The following is a 23,379-nucleotide window of genomic DNA, read 5'->3' on the forward strand; positions in this document are numbered from 1 at the left end:
ACCTCAGGAGTTTAGTAAATAAAGTACAGGACATCCATGCCTGGTTAGCTAACTATACATCTGACATAGTCACCCTAACTGAAACCTGCCTGAAACCATATAATAAAGATAGTGAAATTACCCCACCTGGCTATGACATCCTACGACTTGATATACAAAAGAAAAGAGGAGGAGGGATAGCCATACTCTTCCGTGACCACCTTTCAATAACTACCCAAACCTCCCTCTACCCACTTTTTCAACAGCTGAACTCATACTTACCAATATTAAACTTAACAACTTTACCACCATAAGTGTTGTAGCAATCTACATCCCCCCTGGTGATAATCTTAGTATACTGGAGAACATCCTACACCACATCTCACAAACCATCCTTAATGAAACTATCATTCTAGGGGACGTAAACATAGATTGGCTTAAAATTCAAACTCCCCAAACTACCTCTTGTATCACCCTACATGAATTTGAGCAACTAATCACTTCCCCTACCCATATTAGCAAGTCACACCTGCCACAGTCTCTCCTGGACTGGATTTTGGTGTCTCATCCCCAAAATTACCACAACCCTCACACTCTACCAAATTCCCTTAGTGACCACGGCCCTATCATAGTAAATAGACACACTCCCCATTTCACCAGACCCTTCAAGTTTATCACCTCCCAGAAAACCTCATCCTTTAGTCCAGACTCTTTCATAGACCAACTCTCTAATATTAACTGGTCCCATCTCACTACACTCCCCTTAGATGAGGCTGTCCACTCTTTCAACTCTACCTTTCTAAACATCCTCAACTCCCTAGCTCCCCTCCGTACTATCAGAATCAAAGCAAACACCGCTCCTTGGCTAACCAAACATACTAGAGCCTTGATGAAAAGACGTGACAAGATATGGAAATTATGGACCAAAACAAAGACCCCTTCTCTCTTACAGACTTACAAAGAACTTAGAAATCAAATTAAAAAAAATTAACAAAGACAGGATCAACTTCTATACAAACCCTCCCACTACCCTAAAATCTGACCCTAAAAAATTCTGGAACTCAATCAATCATACACTGCTTCCAGGAAACCCTTCCCCTCCCAACCCATGCCCAAATAAAACTTTTGAAGAAACTGCCACTGAATTTAACAATCATTTTATTAATTCAATAACTACCATAATTAATGACCTCCCCACTAGTAAAAATACTAAAAACCCCACTTTCTCATCTTCCCCTCCTTCTCCTTCTAACTCTTTCTCTCTTACATCTGTCTCAACTAAATATATTAAATCTCTAATCTCTAAACTCAAACCCTGCTCCCCCTCAGCTGATAACATACCCTCTTACTTCCTACATATAGCTGCTGAACCCCTAGCCTATGCAGTATCCATCCTGATCAACTGATCTATCTCTGAATCATATGTTCCATTAATATGGAAAACTTTATACACATTACCCATACATAAAGGAGGTAATTGTTCTGATAGATCAAACTTCAGACCAATTGCTATACTGTCTCCCCTCTCCAAGATTCTTGAGAAATGCATTCACAAGCAGATAATGCAATACCTTCTCCAACAGAACCTTCTAACACACACAACATGGATTTCGACCAAAACACAGCACTACAACTGCACTAATATCCTTCATTAATACTGTATCACTGGCCTGTGACAATAATAAACTAGTCTCATGTCTGTTCCTTGACCTGTCCAAAGCCTTTGATACTGTCTCCCACCCCCTCCTCCTAGACAAACTCTCTCACCTAAGATTCTCTCCTCCCACCATATCCTGGTTTTCCAGCTATCTCTTTAACAGTCAACAAGCTGTTAAATGGTACTCTGCTCTTTCTCCCCCCTAAGCATCCCAATGGGTGTCCCCCAAGGATCCATACTGGGGCCACTGCTCTTCAATATTTTCACCAACCTACTTTACACTTCTTGTCCCAACTCCACACTTGTACAATATGCTGATGATTCTACAGTCATCACCATTGCTGACAATCCATCTGACCTCCACTCTACTACCCAAGCATCATTCAACACCATAGAGGCATAACTTTGTGACAACAAATTAATTCTCAGCCCTACGAAAACTAAGCTCCTACTCTTCCTCCCAAAAAACCTCATCAATCTCAAAACATTTACCATCCTATCTAGCAATAATACTGTCATTACCTCTGACCCTAGCACTAAACTGCTAGGAGTCATAACAGACGAACAGCTTAAATTTGATCTCCAAATCACCACCTCTATCAAAATGACTCACTAGAAACTCAGACTCCTTTACCGAAACAAAAGACATTTAACCAACCCAGCCAGAATAACTCTCTCCCATGCATTTCTTCTTCCCACCCTCCTTTATAGCTCTCAATCATACACAAATCTTAAAACACCACACTCATAACCAGACTTGAAACTACGTATAATAAAGTTGCTAGATTTGCTGCAAACCACACCAACAAATCACACCACCGCCTATCTCTTAAACAGTTGCAATGGCTTGAATTCCCTCATTTGCTGCTACTACAGCAACTGTTAATTATCCACTCCATCCTCTATCTACCATCTTTCTGCCCTAGCCTTCAGTCAATTATAACTAAATATTCCCCAACCAGGACACTACATAGCTCAGACCAAGACTTCCTACAGATCTATAAACCCAAAACCAAATCAGGGTGTTTACTTTTTAACTATAACCCTGCTACAACTTGGAACCAGCTACTCCTAGAAATTAGGTCCCTTAACCAAACAAAACATTTCAAACTAGCCACTCGGGAATATCTAATAAATAAATGGTCCTGCCATTGTAGTCATCCTCCCTGAAACTACCTAACCCTAGCTTGTCTCTCATCCCTCCTTTCTCTTCCACTGTCTGTCTTAATATCCATCTAGCTCTCTGTCTCGTTGCTTAACCTCAACATTACCTTACTGCTCCATCTGTACCTATACTGTATATAACTACTTAGAAATAATGAACACTGTTTTCCCTACATTGACATTGTACCTAAGTTTTTGTTGTAATGCTTTTTGCAGTTTGATCTCTAACATTTGTACCCAACTGTTTTCTGTAAAATTTTATTGTAAAATGTTATTTATCGAATTGTTTTAGCTGCCAATGCAATTTTCTTGCTGACTTTATGTAAAATGTTAATACTGATTGCGGAGCTTTTCTCCTCAGGTCTCCACTGAAAATGAGCTAATGCTCAGCTGGACTAACCTGATTAACAAATGTAAAATAAATAAATAAATAAATAAATGTGTGGGTGTGTGTGTGTGTGTAGCTTTCTTCACAAGCCTAACAAGTTCTCTTGCCAAAACTTACTGCCTCACCAACCAAGATTGTTTGCAATGATTTTTCAGCCTGGCAGAACCTCTACACAAGATTCACCAGCATTAAAGTATGTATTCTGGTTGTGGAATGCAAAGACATCAAGTGAAATTATTTCAACATTTCTTTGCAAAATATAAATTAGTACTTTTTTCATGCACTTGTATGATCTCTGGTACTTGGTGCAGAGGGTTAAGACTGTAAGCTGTAGTTCCTGTGGTATAAGGTTTGATTTCCTAAACCCTCACTTGCCTACTGTTTGACCTTGGGCAAATCTCTTAATAAGACATTGCCGCCATATTGCCCCTGAAATGGGAGTGTGTGTCTAGTGGACCTACCAGGTTAAAAAATAGGCGTTATTATTATTATTATTACTACTACCCATGACACTGCAAGTAAATGTCTCTTTAACTGCTCAGTTTGGTGACACAGTTGGTGACAAGAACTGTTGCACACCTTTTTCCTGAACAGAAATTGTGGTTACAGTAGTAAGAGCACAAAATTACAGATCTACAAAGTGGGTAGAGAAACTCTCTTTATAGTACATTGCTAACAAAATGAGCCTGATTATAATATATTAACTTACACAGCAGCCTGCATCAGTTTTTCTCACCTAAAAGGGTATAAACAGAGTTATTACAAAAGTAACTGGGCATGCATCCAGTCTGCCCACACATTTCAAATCTAACCACCCTGTCATGTACTGAATCTGATTTCTTTATCTGGGTTTGTGCAGCATCCACATACTTCAAATTTCCCTTTTATAATTGAGACACAGTTAAGTGGTGACTGCCACACTATAGGATACTGTGAGGCAGGGAAGAAAAAAAAACAGACATCCTTGTCTCCTTTTGTATCATCATACTGCCTAAGAATGCCACCTTCCCAGAAGGTCAAGTATGTTATGTGATAAAGTCTGCTTTTACAAGTCTTATTTTTTCTTTCAAGTACAATTTTAAGTTATGTATATGGCAATCACTGTCTTCAATGAACTCATCATAAACACAAAACCAAAACCCAAAAGTTGCATTCCATTTTGTATCAGCACACATCAACTTTAATTCAGCAAACAACTGAACAAACATTTCATTCTGGCTGCCTTTTGCTGTAGCACAAAGGCCAGTGCAGGAGTTACTATAAATTCTGTAGTACAACTAGAAGGGTGTGCCAGCATTAGTTATTTATTTGTTCACTGTCTGGGGAAGCCCACTAGGCATAATGGCGCTCTTCAGAGGAGATCTGGGAAAACTGTCTGATTGACTTGTAGAGAGTCACAAACACACAAATGGAGAGTAAGCGAACCAACGAAGGACAAGACTATGAAGCTTGTTAGCTCACAGCATTAATCCTCTGTGCTGAAAACTGCCATTGATATGAGTATAAACAGAAAAAAAGAGACCAAAACTAAAATGACAAACATAGTTGTAGGAACATCTCCTGGCATCCTATCACTATACTGGAATGTTGTTCTTTTGCATGACTGCAGGATGCTCTGTGTAACTAGAACTGAGGTAGGCTTCTTCCTTCTTGGGCGTTGTTCAAGTAGAAATCCACAGGGTATAGACACAGTGCTACATGATATATATTAGGATAATGGTAGCACAATTTGAAAAGAGACAGTGATGTAATTACTGTCATTACTTTCTCCGGGACCATACAAAATATAAGGGAAACTTTTTTTTTTTTTTTTACTTTCTTCATAAATATAAATAACAGCTTGGCTTAACACTGGCAGTCTGAGTCTTTTTAAAAAAGGACACAAACCATTACAGAATAGTACCGTCGGTTCAAAAGCAGAGAGCAAATGTTTCGAATTAAGAGTGTCACGATCAGCCATACCATGTGCTAAACTGAGAACAAATGTAGACCATACAACTTGGTCAGTAAGGGGAACAAGGGTATAACATTGGCTAGGCTTATAAAGGCCCTAGGGCCAATAGCCTAGTAACTTCCTATGAACCTATAACCAAGGAGGAACTAAATAGTACTGCTGAGGTTGCACCATTAAGAGGTCACTCAAAACCTAACTTAGAGGTGTTTAAGTACTATGTCTTGTGTGGAAACCAAACCTGAATGGGTCATGAACATGGTATTCTTTAAGAATAAACTCAAGATACATGCAAACTACCTTCCCAATAACTTTAACTATAAATGGAAATTTTCAGATGGGCAGTAAATCATCCAAAAAGTTAGGGTCTAAATTATTCCTGTTCAAGACTGGAGTAATTAAGGCTTCATTCTAAGCAGATGTAAAAACCCTACTAGTAAAAGTTGTACAGACTACTTGGTAATTCACTTTTCAAGAACATCAAGACAAGCAAGAGCCAGTCCTGCTGGTCATAGATCTCAGGCCTCATGTAACAAATCAGATAACTGCTGTCAAAGAAATCAGTTTGGAATAGTCAGTCAGCAGACAGTCGCATAAAGTCCAAGCCAGAAACCACATTACTACTCAGAATATTCATTGAGCTTTCCATGGATGGCAGAACTGCCCGCAAAGATGCCAGGTGTGCTGCAAACAGTTGATTGTCTAACTTGCATTCTTCACAGGAAAGTGCTCTACAGGTAAAAAGACAAACTAAACTAGTCAGCCTGTTGACCACCTGAAAAAGAGAGAAGAGAGAAGCCAGTTTGATTCATCACAGATCACTCTTTACAGGAATGCTGTCTTTTTATGGGATATCTCTGTGTAACAAACAGCACAGTGCTCAACAGGCCTAAGCTTGACACCAGAACAGCCAGTGCATCTCCATTTACAATTGAGTCTTCATACCTGTCTCCTCAAAGAGTGCAGTTCCATGTCAAACCATGGCTCATGCGGCTAAAGGTGAGCAGCTATATATGAGACAGAACAAGCAAATCCAGGGAGGAATGTACAGTTGTGTTATAAGCTGCAAACAACTCATCAGAAGCAACTGCTCTGGGTGATGACAGGGCAGATCTTAATCTTAATTATGTGCACTGTGCATTTTTTTTCAAAAATACTTTTATACTCCTAATAGCATAAACATCATCACAAATTAAATAAGCAAAAATAGTTTAAAAAGTCAAAACAACATGTTTTACAATTTAGTGCAACAGGCATCAGAGCACAGACCCATTGAATATGTTGTACTGCAAATACTAAAATAAACCGTACAAACCTTTCTTAAATCACTGTGGAGGCAAAGCCCCAAGCCTAGCAGCTATCTATGAACCTATATGGAGTTTGATTAAAACAAGTAAAAATCACATGCAAGAACAACAAATAAAGCATACCCTTATCCCCCAGAGCTCCTTTTAACCTAACCTATGATATATTCCCAACTAGTTGAAGTAGTGTTACATGTGTACACCAGAACTTAGTGCTTCAGCACTCTTTTCTGGATAAGAATTTTGGCCAAAGCCAACAATAAATGGAGACAAAGGGCCAAAGTCAGGGACGGAATTTAAATAATATTTTTAAACTTAGAATGTTGCTGGAATAGGAGGTTTTGTATTAGCATGCATTTTCTGAAGGATGCAAAGTCTGAAACTCAAAAGTGTACCATTAATTAGTAATGTTAATCCTCAATGATTGCTAGAAAAACATAAATTTTATGAGGAACAGACCACAAATACAAGGCAACAATCTGCACAATCTATGCAATTCTGAACACTTGAGAGGTATGCTGTGAGTGTATAATTTAAAACTAATGTAATGCTATTGTGTTTACAGCTTTACAGTACTTCTGCATGAAAGAACAACACCCTGCCTGTCCTTTCTAAAGGCTTCTACTTCAATGGGATGAAGCCAGTTAATAAAAATGAGTAATTAAATTAAATATCTTCCAGGGCGGCCACGGTGGTGCAGTGGTTAGCATTGTCGCCTGACAGCAAGAAGTTCTACGGTTCGATCCTCGGCTGGGGTGTTTTCTGTGTGGAGTATGCATGTCCTCCCTATGGTCGCGTGGGTTTCCTCTGGGTGCTCCGGTTTCCTCCCACATCCCAAAGACATGCTGTAGGTGAATAGGACACTCTAAATTGGCCCTAGGCATGAGTGCATGTGTGTGTGTGTGTGTGTGTGTGTGTGTGTGTGTGTGTGTGTGTGTGTGTGTGCCTTCTGTGGAAGGTTGGGTGACGGGCTGGCAACTCGGCACTATAAAACTCCACTGCCAATCATGAGGGGACATGTGAGCCGCTGTGGTGACCCCTAACCGGGATAAAGCCGAAAGAAGAAGAATTAAATTAAATATCTTCCCAGAAGTGCAGCTGTTCTCGGTAGCGAGTCTGTGTCCTCTTTCTTTTTAAGTCAGGCTACTGTATCACAAAAACTGTTGCCTGACTGATGTTCTTAGATTAGTTGAATTTGGACCATACCAAAACTGTTACATGATTATAGAAAACAATACAGATGCCATATAATACATTCAGCAAATGTTCACAATATTATAATAAAAATCTAAAAATAATGTGGTGAATCTAACTGTTGCATAAAACTAATCACCAGGAACCATTTTTCATAAAGCATACCAGGTAAATCTGTATCTACTTCAGTATCTTCTGCTTCAAAATTAATCTGAGGTTGAGCTTTTACTTCCAGGTTTCTACTCAGCCAACTTGTCTGTTCTAAGGAAGATCCGGCAATATTTCCAATAGCTTCCAAGATCTTCTGCGTTACTTCCTAAAGGAAAAAAAAAAATCAGAAAATATAAGCATTTATCAGCTTTGCAAATGTGCTTTATAGTTTCAACAGGAATGGTACAGTATACAGCTGACCAGTTCTAAGAGTACTCTGGGTAAAAAGTTGGGGAAATGGTACATGCTGCGTAACTACAAAATCCCAATGGTGATTTCAATGTAGAAACCTGATGAAATGAATTGTACCGCAGTCTACTACAGTGATAACATCATGCCTTCCTGTGATGCTGGCAACCTGTTGAAAGGAAAAGATCAGAGTCCAGCTTTGGGGAGGAAGAACTCTGCACCTCGGGGACCTGCTCTCCCTTTACATACAGAGAACAGATTCTGAAACTGTGAAAGCATATCACTATAATCGGAACATAGAGTAAATCTGACTCATTAATACTAAGGAGGCACCAGCAGAAAACTTGTGGCTGCATGAAGAGAAAACATACCAGGCAGGCAGATATCACTGTCCATCTAGAAACTTGAAAAGAAGAGAAAAATAATAGGGAAAAGTGAGGACCCCTTGGTCTAAGGAAAAAACTACAGCAGACTACTGTCCTCCCAGGTGGTTTGCTTTGTTTTCTAATGCAACATGTGAAGCACAGTCCTACCTTGCTTCTCCCAGGGGTGATGATAATGGGCATAAAATGCCTAAGGGCAGGGGAAGCATATGAGTTGCACAGAAAGCACTGATGTCTCTATGCAAACACTTGGTAGTCCAGAGAGCAGGATTAAGTTCAAGTGAGGTCCTAGGCAAGGAGACAGTCTGGAATATTATCAAATCTCTGAATGAGCAATCACTACCCACTTCCTTGCAGTTTACCAGTACCTTATCTTAACTACATTTACTATTACTCATTTAGTATTTAACAATATCTGTATTTCACCATATAACGTCAGCATTTTAAGACATAAATATACAAACAGGAAAGCATGTGTTATCAGGAACCAAAGAGGTTGTAACATCAGTAACATCTTAAGTAGTTGCAAAGGTGCCAAACATGCTAAAGAACTGGACTGTAAAAGGGTATAGAAGATAATGGCTACACCCCTCACTACTGTCTCCTACAGACCTGAGCCTCAACACTTAAAACATTCTGTTGAGTCCCATCCTGGTCTGCTTTTGTTTCAGTCAGATCTAAATTACTTCAAGTTCTTGAGGTATATAATCTTAAAAGACTGACCTTTACAGAAGTGGGTTAGACTGCTGCACAAGCATTGTCCCAGTCAACTGTAAACCTTCACAGAAGGGAGAAAAGTAACTCAAATAAAATATGTATGCAGTTGCACTAATACCTTAGCACTCAACACAACTATACTTTGAGGAAAGTGCAGTATCACCATCTAGGATGAATACTTCAAGGAAAGGAATGCAGTCTTTAACTGTTTCTGTTATGAACAATTCTGAGAGACAGTCAGGCTTGAATGCCTAGTCAGACAGGGAAAGATAGCATGACCTGAAGTGGTTCTTTGTTACAAAGGAATGCATTGTACAAACATGATCAAAAATATCTTTGTATACCTATACCTCAGTCAAAAAGAGTGGCAGCCACACAACTAATACAAAATATCTGATGCTTTAGAGACAATCATAAGAAAAATAAAACAAAGGATTTGCTGTAGTAGCTGTCCAAAATAACAATCTGCTTATCTGTAGCAGGGACTGTAAAGTATTATCAGGGATGGCCTTTGGTCAACGGGTACCCTTGGCAAAAGGACTCTACAGTGCCCCACCACCATCTGAAGCCCCCATCTTGGTCTACCTACACCATCCAGATTACGTTTTTCTTTACTTTTCCTCTCGGTTTGTCTTACTCTTCAGTTTCTCCTGTACTCATCCAAAACATTTTAAGGAAACCATTTCTTTACTACAAAAAAAAAAAAAATAAACAAATAAATACTGGAAAAGCATCCCTGCTAGAGAGGCACCTTAGGTGGCTGCCTAGTTGGCCTATAAGGCCGGCTATGTGCATTATTCAAGATGGGTCCTGCTGTTTCATGAACAATATTGGCAGTTAATTAAAGTGACTGTATGTGATGATACTTCTCTACAATTCTGAAAGTAGCATGATTCCTAACACAGACTCAAACTCCTGTCAGAGCTGCAGATGGGACAACACTGCACACAATCTGTTTAACAGACTACACATAATATTACATAACACTAGAACTCAGCTCTCTGATCCATGTATGGCTTTTACACTGATGCAGCCCAAGGTTAACTATCAGTTAACCAGATGGAAATTCTTAGTTCAGTTTGCTGTTCATTAAAAAAAAAAAAACACCCAAGAGCAATCACTGGACTCACAATGAAAGATGCAATCCCACAGCTGAATCTAGGAATAAGATAAAGAAGGGAAACAGACTTCCAAGATGGCTGCACATTGAGTAACAGCTTAATTTTACCTCTCCCAGTGTAAAAACAGAAACTCAAAGAGAAAGCCAGTAAACAAATTTTTCAGTAAAGTTCAGTAACTGGCTAGCAAGTGCACTGCCTGGATATCAGGGAAAAGAAATTCAGAGAACCTGAAAGAAAATCAATCACAAAAGGTGATGAAAAAACACAGACTGGGAAAACTTCTGCAGCTGTTCGCCAAAAAGCAGTTCCAGCTCCAGCTCTGATGGAAGACATAACTCCCAGTAACCTAAGAGGAAAAAAATAAGTCAAATGAACTCAGAGCTGATTAAAATAAACAAAACACTGATGGGGTACATCAACTCAAAAAACAAAAGGATGGAAAAAATGGAAGAAGCTTTAAACAGATATTCATATGAGGTGATAAAACTGCAAAAATCAGAGGTAGAAATGAAGAAAAGGCTGGCTGAATATGAAACTGCTCAAGAAGACATGAATAAAAAATAATAGAATGAAAAGATAGAGCATGTAGGGAAAACCTGAGATTTTCTGCTGTACCAGAAAATTTGGAACAGACTGCATTACTTTTATGAAATGCCAAATAAGCAACTGGACTGGTATTCAACAGCAGGAGTTGTTAATTGAAATGTCACATCATGTCTAGGGTCCAAACCTGGACACGAGAAAGCAACCTAGACCTTTAATAAGTATATATGCAATCCTACCAACAGAAGGAGTTGATTCTGACAAAATTGTGGCAGAAGGACAAAGTACTAAAAGTAAGAGACAGTACAGTGCTTGCGGAAAATGCTTACTCACTGTACACCAGGCAGAAGAGGAGTAAATTTATTACACTAACCAGGGAATGTTGAGAAGCCGGCATGAGATTCAAGCTGCTGTACCCATCTAGCTTCAGAATATTTTGTCCTGGAGGGGACAAAATCATTTTTTGATGCAGAATACGCTAAGGAGGAAATACATAAGTTTGTCCAACAAAAAGTGAGCTGTGAAACACAGGGAGATTCTGCTTTTCATTTTTCTGGTATTAAAGACCACAAAGATACTGTGCCAGTGAAACTTTTTTTCAATTTTACAATGGAAAATGCTTAAGAGACAGAAAAAAGCACAATAGTTGACTAGAACTGAGAATACATTGGAAAAGAAGAAGAGACTGTATTTGGGAGATTGAAGATAAGCAGAAATAAAACAATCACCTCAGAAACTGATGAATAAATGTGGGATAACAGAGCATTAATTATATTTGTGAAACATGAGAGAACAAGAAAACCTGGAAATATTGGACGTTTTCACTTTGTTAAACTTGTAAGGGACTCTAAGGCATATGACCTACTTCATGACATTAATGTTTGGAGGAATACTTGAGAGAGGAAGAGGAAAAAAAGAGCTAACTATAAGTAAAACAATTTCTTTCTTAACAGTAATATCGTTCTAGTGCATGAGATAATCTGCATGCTATAAAGTAAAGTATAAAGTAATTCAGAAAAAGCATTTGACAGTAAGCTGGGATTTTATGAGCAGAACAATGGAAGCATTTGCATTCCTTGATAAAAATCATAAGGTTGATTAGGAGGATATATGAAGGATCGGAGGTGAAAATTAAAGTGGGTGGGTCCTTTCTGATATCTCTGTTTGAGCAGAGGAACCAAGCAGGGGTGTCCTCTCTCCCCTTTGTTATTTGCATTAGATTTACAACCACTGGCAAAGAAAACAAGGGACTCAGAAATACGAAAATATCATTGGTATGGTAGTCAAGAAAAGCTTTATACCTGAAAAAAAAAACAGAAAGGGACATTACAGTGTTGTGGAACATACTGAGGCAGTTTCAAATCTTTTCAGGATACAAAATGAATGAAGCTAAACTAAAGCAATAGCTGTAAATGATGTACTCACATGCACACTGGTTCAGTAATATCCACATTTATTGGGACATAATAAAATGAAGTTCTTAGGAGTATGGATTAAAAAGGATTCTGGTGCGGCAGCTAAGGATATGTGGGAAGAGACTAAACAAAAGATAATACAAAAGCTGAAAAATCAGAAGTTCTGTTATACTGATAAAGGTAGCAAGATACAAGCAGTTAAAATGTTTTAGTCCCTTTAGTTTTATACACAGGTCAGGCATATTTTTATCAACCATAAGAGAAGTTGTGGATAGGAATTAATAAGGAGCTGAAGGATTTTATCTGGGAGGAGAAGGCGGCAACAGTCAAGTGGGATAAGCTGATTCTTCCAAAGGAACAAGGTAGTTTGGGAGTAGCTGATTTGAAGGGGTATTTCACAGCTACACAGTTGACACTGCGGTGGTGGTGCTGCGGTAGCGTTGTCGCCTCATAGCAAGACGTTGTCCCGTTCAATTCTCAGCTAGAGCATCTTCTGTGTGGAGGCATACGTGAATGGGGCGTGTCTTCGTTGAAGGTTGTGCGTCAGGGCTGGTAACCCGGTACGTAAAAATCCACTACCAATCATTAATGGACCGGAGTTTCGCTGTGACGAGCCCTAACCGGGAAAAGCCAAAAGACACAAACAGACACAAACAATTTCACAGCTACACAGTTAAGGCTCCTATACAAAGCACAAACTGAAGCCTATAATTCAAAGTGGAAAGTTATGAAGATGAAACAGGTGGAAAGGTTAAGGATACAAGAAGAGAATGGGATTTTGGATGAAGATCCTTACGGAGAATAATAAGCATACAGAATATTATATTCATAAAATAGCAGAATGTATTCTAAGAACTAAGCCAACACAGGAACGGAGAAAGGAGAGTCTGCCGATAGGGATGACTGCAATCAGGGATACAGACAACAGGCAAGAGGGGGGCCGGAATTTATTGGAGAAGCCTGGCAAAAGAACCAAGGTATTGTGAACAAATAATTAGAGAGGGAAAGGTAACAGAATGGGAAGAGGCCAAGAATTTATTTGAACTGCAGGCTAGAGATTGCTTTCCTTATCGAGGATTGATATCAGAGTATAGGCAAAGAGAGATTAATAGGGGTTTCCTAAGAGAAAGAACAGTACCTGTAGAGTTTTTTGTAGAATCTAAAAGAGAAGCTGCTGTTAAAAAAGGAATAATTAGTAGAGCATACAAAATATTGCATGATAACTATAAGAATCAATCAGAGGAGATTAGAAAGGATTAGGAAGAGAGACTGGATAAGCAATTCACTAAGAAACAAAGGGGGATATATATACATCTCTCCCAAACATGCAACAAAGTCTAGAAGATTTAGGATCACTGCTTGGAAATTTTTACATAGGTATTTTTATTTCCCAAGACTACAAAGAATGTTTCCTATGGTAGACAGCAAATGCTGGATGAGAAAGAGGTAACTGGGAACATGTTTTTTGGAGTGTGACACAGACAGACAGACAGACAGACACACACACACAGAGGTAGAAATGAAGAAAAGGCTGGCTGAATATGAAACTGCTCAAGAAGACATGAATAAAAAATAATAGAATGAAAAGATAGAGCATGTAGGGAAAACCTGAGATTTTCTGCTGTACCAGAAAATTTGGAACAGACTGCATTACTTTTATGAAATGCCAAATAAGCAACTGGACACACACACACACACACACACACACATACACACACACACACACACACACACACACACACACGTCTCCCAGAATATGCGACAAAGTTTAGAAGATTTAGGATCTTTGCTTGGAAATGTTTACATAAGTATTTTTATACTCCAAGTAGAGTCCAAAGAATTTTTCCTCAGGTAGACAGCAAATGTTGGAGATGTGATGGAGAAGAAAGGGGTAAGTGGGAACATATTTTCTGGGAGCGTAATTAGTTGGCAGACTTTAAAGATTCCCTGCAGACTGTTCTGTTAGAGATACTGGGTGAGCAAATTGGTGTAACTAAGGAAATGTTTTTTTTTTTGAGCTATGATACAGAATCAGAATTGCCTAGATATAGTAAGGCCTTGCTAAGTCTAAGTATGGTGGCTGCCAAAAAGCAGTTACTAGAAAATGGAAATTAATGTCTAAAGCAAGTTTATTAGAGGTAGTGAATACAGTAACAGATAAAACAACTGGAATTGGGATCTTTAGAAAAGGGTAGGAGGAAGTTGCATAACAAAAATGGGAATTGTGGGATCAATACATTCAGAGGAGAAACGAAACGAGGTTTAAAAAAGGCAGGATTTGAATGAGCTATGTAATGCTTGACTGACAATGACTGGATAGATTACAAGTGATGTACAATGTTTACAAATAAAAGTATGTCAATATAGTTTGTGATGTATAATGTTTGCAACTAAAATTATGTTGCCGAACAGTCACAGCCCTTAAGGCTAAACAACACACCTGATACACTTGTAATAGGTGACTCTATCGTCAGGCACACTGACGTCCCGCTCACCAGGCTGAACAAGGAGAAGGTCACGGTGAGCTGCCTTTTGGGCGCTAGGATCCGCCACATAACACAAGCACTGAGGTCACTCCAAGGCAAGTACAAATATGACTCAGTCATTGTCCATGCTGGTGTGAATGACCTGAGACGTACCTCCCTGGACTACATGAAAAGAGACATAGAGGAGCTCTCTGAGCATGTAGCCCAGGCCGGTATGACCCTGACCTTGAGTAGCATCTTACCCTCACCAAGAATGATGCCACAATATGAAGACAAGATGATCAATTTCAACAACTGGCTTAAGTGCTGGTGTCATTCAAAGGGGATCCAATGCCTGTCAGCCTGGGATGACATGCTCGACAAGCCACGATGCTTCGCTAGGGACGGCTTGCACCTGTCACCTGTCACCCCTGGGCTTTCGGATATTGGCAAAGGCTCTTGCTACCCCCATAGTGCCTTTTTTAGGCAAGGCTCAAAAGACAAATCCACCTCCATAGGTATCACAAGGGATAAGAAACTAAGAGTAATGCTACTCAACGCCAGAAGTCTAAACCTCAAGATGCACACACTCGAAACTCTCCTTAGCATGGAGAACATCGATATCTGTGCAGTAACAGAAACCTGGTTCAAGGCTCCCGAGAGCACCCCAGCACTACCAGGTTATACCTCATACCATGCTTTTCGGCCCCAAAACTTGGACCGAACCACAAAAGGTGGGGGAGTATCAATATTCGTCAAAGATACCCACACCTCCAGGTTGGTGGCACAGCACGAAGCATCAGAGACTATCCATGTGCAACTAACTGTGGGTAAAACTGCCTTCCAGTTTATAGCCTGCTACAGACCACCCTCCCAAACACAGGAACCCCACTTGGCCTTCCTGAGAATACTGGAAAATATGAAGGACTCTCCAAACACCATTATATTGGGCGACTTCAACTACCCAAACATAGACTGGGAGCATTACTCTAGCTCCAACACCCTAGCCCAAAGGTTCCTAGAATTTATAAACTCAAATGCTATGGAACAACTTGTTACCACTCCCACAAGAGGGGAAAACATACTGGACCTGATCATCACCAACATGGGGACACTATGCTCAGACCAGAAGTGTATCCCTCACTGGTAAGATCAGACCATAAACTAATCTCACTGGATATTCACATCCCGACCCCACCCCCTGCCCAGAAAACCACAGTGAAAAACTTCTCTAAAGCAAATTTCACACGCCTCAAAACCGAGGCGAAATCCTTCAAAGCCCCCGGGCCTGTGGAAAATACAGCCCAGACCGCAGAATCCTTTATAAACGCATTCTATGAACACCTTCAGGAATGCATGGATCATGCAATCCCAAATAAAACCAAGACCCAATCCTCCAAAGGCAGGCGTCCTGTCTTGTGGACCCCAGCCATAAACAAACTATACAATAGAAGGAGGAAGCTACTACATGATAGAGCAAAATCCCAAAAAGGGAAGGCATCTCTGATCAGTGTTAGCAAAAAACTACGGGCACTCATAAAATCGTCTAAGGCCAGCTTCGAGAGAAAAATTGCACAGGACACTAAGGATAATCACAAGGCTTTCTTTAGTTATGTTAGGAACCTGGGTGGGAATTCCCAGATATGCTCAGAATTAGTCCAAAATGACAAAAAATACACCGAGCCCACAGACATTGCCAACATCCTAGCTGACAGGTTCAGTGCAAACTTCTCCCCCTCTCCCCACCAAAAGGGCAAATATCTATCCCAACAGAGTGCTGCCCTCCTGACATCTCAGATGCTCAGGTAAGAGCCGCCCTCTCCAAAGCAAAAAACACAGCATCAATGGGACCAGATGGTGTCCCGGGCTGCGTCCTACATGAACTCCAGGAAGAGCTAAACCCAAACATAAAACTACTGTTCAATCTTAGCCTTACTACAGGATATGTACCCAAAGAGTGGCGTACAGCAACAGTGGTCCCTCTCCACAAAAGTGGTGCCTCAACGGATCCTGGAAACTATCGCCCCATAACACAGCATCAATGGGACCAGATGGTGTCCCGGGCTGCATCCTACATGAACTCCAAGAAGAGCTAAACCCAAACATAAAACTACTGTTCAATCTTAGCCTTACTACAGGATATGTACCCAAAGAGTGGCGTACAGCAACAGTGGTCCCTCTCCACAAAAGTGGTGCCTCAACGGATCCTGGAAACTATCGCCCCATAAGCCTAACTAGCTTGGTCTGCAAAGCTATGGAAAGGATCATCATGGACCTCATAAAAAAAGATATTGGGGACCTACAGACACTGGATCCTACCCAGTTTGGCTTTGTTAAGGGCAGATCCTGCCTCTTAAACCTGGTCGATTTCTTTGAAACAGTCACCAAGGCCATTGACGAGGGGAAGGTGGTCCACACAGCCTACCTGGACCTCGCAAAAGCCTTCGCTACAATACCCCACTCGGGCATTATAGATAAGCTCACCAGCGTAAATATAAACCCCTATGTCACTAGATGGGTTGCAAACTGGCTCAAGGACAGAACCCACATGGTTAGAATTGCTGGAGCCATGTCAGACTCCAAACCAGTTACAAGTGGCGTCCCACAAGGCTCAGTCCTGGGACCTCTCTTGTTCGGTATATATTTCTTGGTGGTACAGGCCAACACGGAAGGACTGTGGCTGACCAAGTTCGCAGATGACTGCAAACTGGGCGCCATAATCAACTCTCCAGCCGACACAAGCATTCTCCAAAAGGGCCTCATAGAAACAGACAACTGGTGCCAGAGCCATGGCCTCAAGCTAAACGCCAAAAAGTGTATAGTCATCCCCTTTGGCAAAAACAAAGTGCCCACAAATTACCACATAGGTGGTAATCCATTAAGTACAGAAGAAGTCATTAGGGACCTGGGGACCCAAGTTGATAGCAATCTCTCATTTGACAACCACGTGGCCAAAGTGGTTAGAAAAACATTTTATATAGCCCACCTAATCATGAAGGGATTCACATCTACATCAGGGGAGGTCATCGTACCTCTTTACTCATCCCTCATCAGGCCCATAATTGAGTACAATGCCCCTTTTGGGATGTACCTTACCAGACACCTGCAGCAACTGGAAAGACCCCAAAAGTACCTCACCAAGAGGATCAAAGGTCTCAAACAGATGCCATATGCTGCCCGGTTAAAGAAACTCCAGCTCTACTCAGTGGCATACCGCCTGCTCAGAGGCGATCTGTGCCTGACGTATAAAGCCATGTCCAACCCAGAATTAATAGACATGCTGCACCTCAGAAAATCCAAATCCCACCGAGCTACGCGCTCGAGAGACTTGAACCTCAGCACTGAAATAAATAGGACATGCTGGAGGGACAGATTCATAACCCAGAGGCTCCCTTCACTCTGGAATAAAATCCCAGTCCAGGTTAGGCAGAGTCCCACATTGACACTCTTCAAGAGGAATCTTGATGAGTGGATGGGAGATCGTAGGTTTACCCCGGCTATCACTTCTGTGTCACTGTTAGACAGAGGCACAGTATACTAACCTCAAAAAAAGGCATAGCAAAATTAATTTAAAATGGGTGGCGAAAGCCAAACACACTCTGGCTAGGCTTATAAATGCCCTAGGGCAGATAGCCTAGTATGAACCTATGAACCTAATATGGTTTATTTTCAATTATATAAATGTATGATTGCCTATGTCATATGTGATCATTTAATAAAGATGTTTCTTGTTTAAAAAAAAAAAATTAGGAAAAGAAGTAAGCACAGAAAATGGGTGTTCCCCTGTTTGTGTAAATTTGCTATATTTTAACAATATGGGGAAATATGCAAATGTAATCTTTAAATCTGTTTTTGACCAATAAAAGGAGTGGAAATGGGTACATAAAAGGGTAAGAAAAGGGGTAGCGTGAGGGAGGGTATATATTTCTATTTACGGGACAGATATCCATTTTTTGGATGAGGTTGACAGGTGAAGGCTGTAAGGGTAGGAAAAGGTATTGTAAGAGAGTGAGGTTCACAAGCAGTGTGCATACTCAAACATAAAACAAAAACAAAGACTTGACAGTGGAGGAGCTGACACATTGATGGTGGGGACAGTGAAATTCTAGACACAGACAAAGGGAAGACACTAATAATGGGGAGGATTAGACAAAAAGAAACGAAGGCAGTGAAACCCAAGGAAAGGGAATTGGGGTTAGGGTGGGTTTGAAGTGTATCTGAGTTGCAAGCTTATATGGTGGGGTCAACCTTATCTCATTTTCCACAAAGATAGGGTTTTCCTTAAGAACTGATCCTACATTTATGCCTAAAGAGTTTAGTTTGAGCCAAGATACACCCTAAAACCATAGTTTTGGGTGACTTTAACTACCCTAGCATTGATTGCGTGAATTACTTGTGCTCAAACTCACCTGCCCAAAAGTTCCATGACTTTGTCATCTCCAATGCCCTGGACCAGCTGGTTGACACCCCCTCCAGGGGTGCCAACAAATATGGGAGATCAATGTAGCTCCCCCACTGTGAGTTCATCCCCAGAGAGATCTGACCACAAATCAATCTCATTTGAGGTAACTATCACACCTGACCCTCCCCTAGGAGCAATTAGACTAAAAGATTTCTCCAAAGCAAATTAGAACCTCTTACGGGATAGTATAAATAGCTTCATTGCCCCTCTCCCCTCAGACGAAACCGGTAACTATGCTGAGCTCTACAACAATGCCCCGTACAAGCACCTCTATAAATGCACTGATTCAGCAGTACCTGTTAGGACCAAAAAAAAAGTGTTCCAGGAAAAGCAAACCTGCCTGGTGGGCAACCACTATCGACAGGCTTTCCAATTAAAGGAAGAAATTTCTGCCCAAGAGTAAGAAGGACCGGGCTGTAAAGCAGAGACACTCCCTCCTCAGCTTAAATAAGCAAATAAGACTTCTTGTGAAGTTCTCCAAGACAAATTATGAATCCAGGTTAGCTTCCTCAACCAAGGACAACCACAAGGCATTCTTTAGTTACATGCATAACCTAAAAGGTAAGGCTCAGATTTGCACCAAACTGGTAGTTAATGGTAACACATACAACTGAACCAGTGGACATAGCTAACCTGCTAGCCAACAGGTTCAGTGAAAATTTCACTCACCCGTCCCCACCCCACGTACTTCATGACATCCCTACCAACTGTCCCATACCTTGTATCTCTAAAGAGCAGGTTGTAAATGCCCTAAGGACAAAAACACAGCATCAGTGGGGCCTGATAACATCCCAAGTTGCGTCCCACATGGTCTCAAACAAGAATTAGTATCATCGTTGGCTACTGTTATCAATCACAGCCTTAGCAGTGGCTTCATCTCAACTGAATGGAAAACAGCCACCATCATCTCTCTGCACAAAAGTGGTCCTTCTACTGACCCCAGGAAATACAGACTATTAGACTGACTAGCCCTATCTGCAAGGCCATGGAGAAAATCATCACGGAGCTTATCAACAAAAATATTGGTATTCTCCAAACACTAGATCTTACCCAGTTTGGATTTGTCAAGGGGAGATCATGCTTGTTAAACCTGGTGGACTTCTTTGAGACAGTCACAAGGGCCCTGGAGGAGAGGAAATCGGTGCATACAGCCTACTTAGACCTGACAAAGGCATTTGACACTATCCCTCACTCAAGCATCAATGCAAACTCTCTCAGCTGGACATCAACCCTTATATCATAAGGTGGGCTCTGAACTGGCTCTCTGATAGAACCCATACAGTCAAAATAGGGGAACCCACCTCCAACAGCAGACCTGTTACAAGTGGTGTTCCACAGGGATCGGTCCTGGGACCTCTACTGTTTGGAATCTATTTCTCCAAAGTACAAGCTAAAACCAAGGGACTGTGGCTGACAAAGTTTGAGGACGACTGCAAACTGGGTATGGTCATAGAATCTCCAAAAGATATTGACATCCTTCAAGAAAGTCTTACGCAAACAAGTGATTGGTGACAAAGTCATGGCCTCAAACTCAGTGCAAAGAAATGTATTATCATCCCTTTCAGCAACAGCGATGTTCCTGCAAATTACCACATCAGCTGCAATACCCTAAGTACGCACTCAGTGGTGAGAGATTTGGGCACTTGGCATGACAACAACCTTACCTTTGATCACCATGTCTCCAGAGTGATAAGAAGGGCATTCTATATGGCTCACCTCATAAGTAAGGGCACTACACCTCAAGAAAAAGTGAAGTTATCACCTCCCTGTACTCTTCACTCATTAGGCCAATACTTGAGTAAGACTCCCCTTTTGGCATGCAGCTTTCAAAGCACCTGCAGCAATTGGAGAGACCACAAAGAATCCAAACAAAGAAAATTCAAGGTCTTCAGCAGCTATCCTGTGTGGATCAGCTGGAATCACTGTCACTTTATTCTGTATGAAACAGAATAAAGTGACAGTGATTCCAGCTATCCTGTGTGGATCAGATGAGTCACTGTCACTTTATTCTGTTTCATACAGACTACTCTACCTTGCATATAAGACGATCTCTGACCCCACTTTAATGGAAATGCTGCACATCCACAAGTCAAATGGCACACGGGTTACTCGCACTAAAGACCTAAACATGGTATGTGACATCACTAGAACCTGCTGGAGGGACAGATTTGTCTCCCAGAGGTTACCACACTTTGGTATAGACTCCCTCTTCACATCAAATAGAGCACCTCATTGGCCTTCTTCAAACACAATCTGGATGACTAGATGGGTGACCACAACTTCATCCCAGGGATTCCACCTGTGTCCCTCTTGGAAAGGGGCAATAGGTGCTGATCATGGTAACCAGGATAAAATTTGGCTAGGCTTGTAAGGATCCGTGGGCCATTAGCCTTGTAACTTCCTATGTTCCTATGATATGGCCAACAAATGTACCTTGATGGAAGAGTCAAACAGGCCAGAGGACAGTAACTCACACAATTAATGTAGAACCTAACTCACACAATTAATGTAGAACCAAAAACCATGTGTCTGGAGTGTTTCTCACCGGGCCGCCGCTGAAAATTGGCTTCATTCCAAGTCAGACTTTCCTGGTAAACAAATGTTAAATAAATAAAAAAAAAATCAGACTTAAAAGGGTCCCAGACTTTGTTTTGGGACCAGCTAGAAAATCTTTTACAGTTGCTAATATCTGATTTTCTAATAGCAGGTTTTCTTGTCTCCTTTAATACCTGCTGCATGTCCTCAGATAATGGGTGCCTAAATGGTATTAAGACTCTATCATCCAGGCAGTTAATTGCAGTTGCTTGGAGATGGGATGTATCAAACACCCCCCGTCTTGTGTGAGTAGGTCCAGGCTGTGAGGAAACTTGGAGTAATTGCCCTTAGCCAGTTTCAATAAAAGGAATAAAGAAGAATTCTGTCCTACTTACTGTAATTGTACATGTTTGAGCAGATCAATGTTGCAGTATTGATTCTTGGGGCTGCGACCATCCCGATTTCCAGAGTCTTTACATTATCCCTAGCGGATAGACATCTGAAGATTGATGTATGAATGTCAGAGTATAAAGGTGTCTGTTGGTGCCATCTCTCTAAGCAGTGAATCAGCAGTCTGATGCCTGAGGACAGCATGACCTCCCCAGTTGTTTTAATTTAAGTGAGAAGGAGGAACAATCATAGGAGACAGACAGGATGATAGAGATAACAGGGCTATATGGAGAAAAACTCTAACCCATGCATTCAGTAAATGGAAGATAACTGGTCAGCAGACAGAGGGGATTATAGGTTGGCAGTATCACTGCAATACTGATTTACTCGAACATCTACAGTTATGGTAAGTGGGACAAATCTATATTACGTACTTTGTAGTCAGTGTTGAATTACTGATTCATAGAAGGACTTCCAAAGCTAAACGTTGGGTGGTAGATCATCTGTATGACTTTAGGAAATAAGATTCTGTAGCGAAATCTGCTCTAGCTCTGGAAACATTGCCTAGGTTACAGTGTTTTGTAAAGGTGTGCACAGAGTTCCATATGGCTGCCTCTAGGATGGCGAGGCTGGGAATTCCTTTGAGGAAAGCAGTGGCATTCACCCCATGTCTGGTGGAGTGGGCTTCAATATGCCCTGGTCAGCCCTTTGCATGATGTGAGTAATAGAACTTAATTCAGTTAGCTATCCATTTTTAGATGGCTTGTTTGGAGACAGGCTTGTCCTGTATACCATCTGTGAAAGCCACCAGCAATTGTTCTGCTCTGTTAGGGCTTTTTGTCCTGTCCAGATAATACCTGATCTGCCTGTGCATGTCCAGGGAGTGGAGGACCTACTCTGCCTTATTCTGTGGATTTGGGTATAAGACTGGTAGGTGGATAGTTTGGTTAAAAGTAAGTTCTGATACCTTCTTAGGCATAAAGGGTTTGTTCTGAGGGTGACCTTATCTCTATGGAAGACAATGAAAGGTTCTTTACATATGAGGGCTTGTAGTTCGTAAAGTCTGCAAGATGACGCAACATCTACAAGAAAGATGGTTTTCCAGGTGATCATCTTTAGACAGGCATGGGCAGCAGGTTCAAGAGTGCAAAATTAGTTTTTCTAAAACATAACTTAGATATGGGATGGGGTTCCTTCTGGGTAGTCTCAATGGAATCACCCGTTTTAAGTTTCTTGTAGGGGTGTGAGAAGATAGATGGAGCACTGTGCAGGAAAGCTGATATAGCACATGCATGTACCTTAATGCTGGAAT

The 23,379-nt window shown here is 41.0% G+C and overlaps 1 protein-coding gene across 1 annotated transcript in view; it reads right to left on the reverse strand.

The window, feature by feature from the left end:
* DOP1B (DOP1 leucine zipper like protein B) overlaps positions 1-23,379 on the reverse strand; it is a 2,336,114-nt gene that overhangs the window by 596,371 nt on the left and 1,716,364 nt on the right. The window contains exon 27 of the mRNA XM_044071549.1: positions 7,803-7,953. Within this exon, the coding sequence (XP_043927484.1) occupies positions 7,803-7,953 (151 nt within the window). The remainder of the gene's footprint in view (positions 1-7,802; positions 7,954-23,379) is intronic.

Source organism: Protopterus annectens, chromosome 5.part0, assembly GCF_019279795.1.
Source record: "Protopterus annectens isolate FY-2018-M chromosome 5.part0, PAN1.0, whole genome shotgun sequence".
NCBI classification, from domain to species: domain Eukaryota; kingdom Metazoa; phylum Chordata; order Ceratodontiformes; family Protopteridae; genus Protopterus; species Protopterus annectens.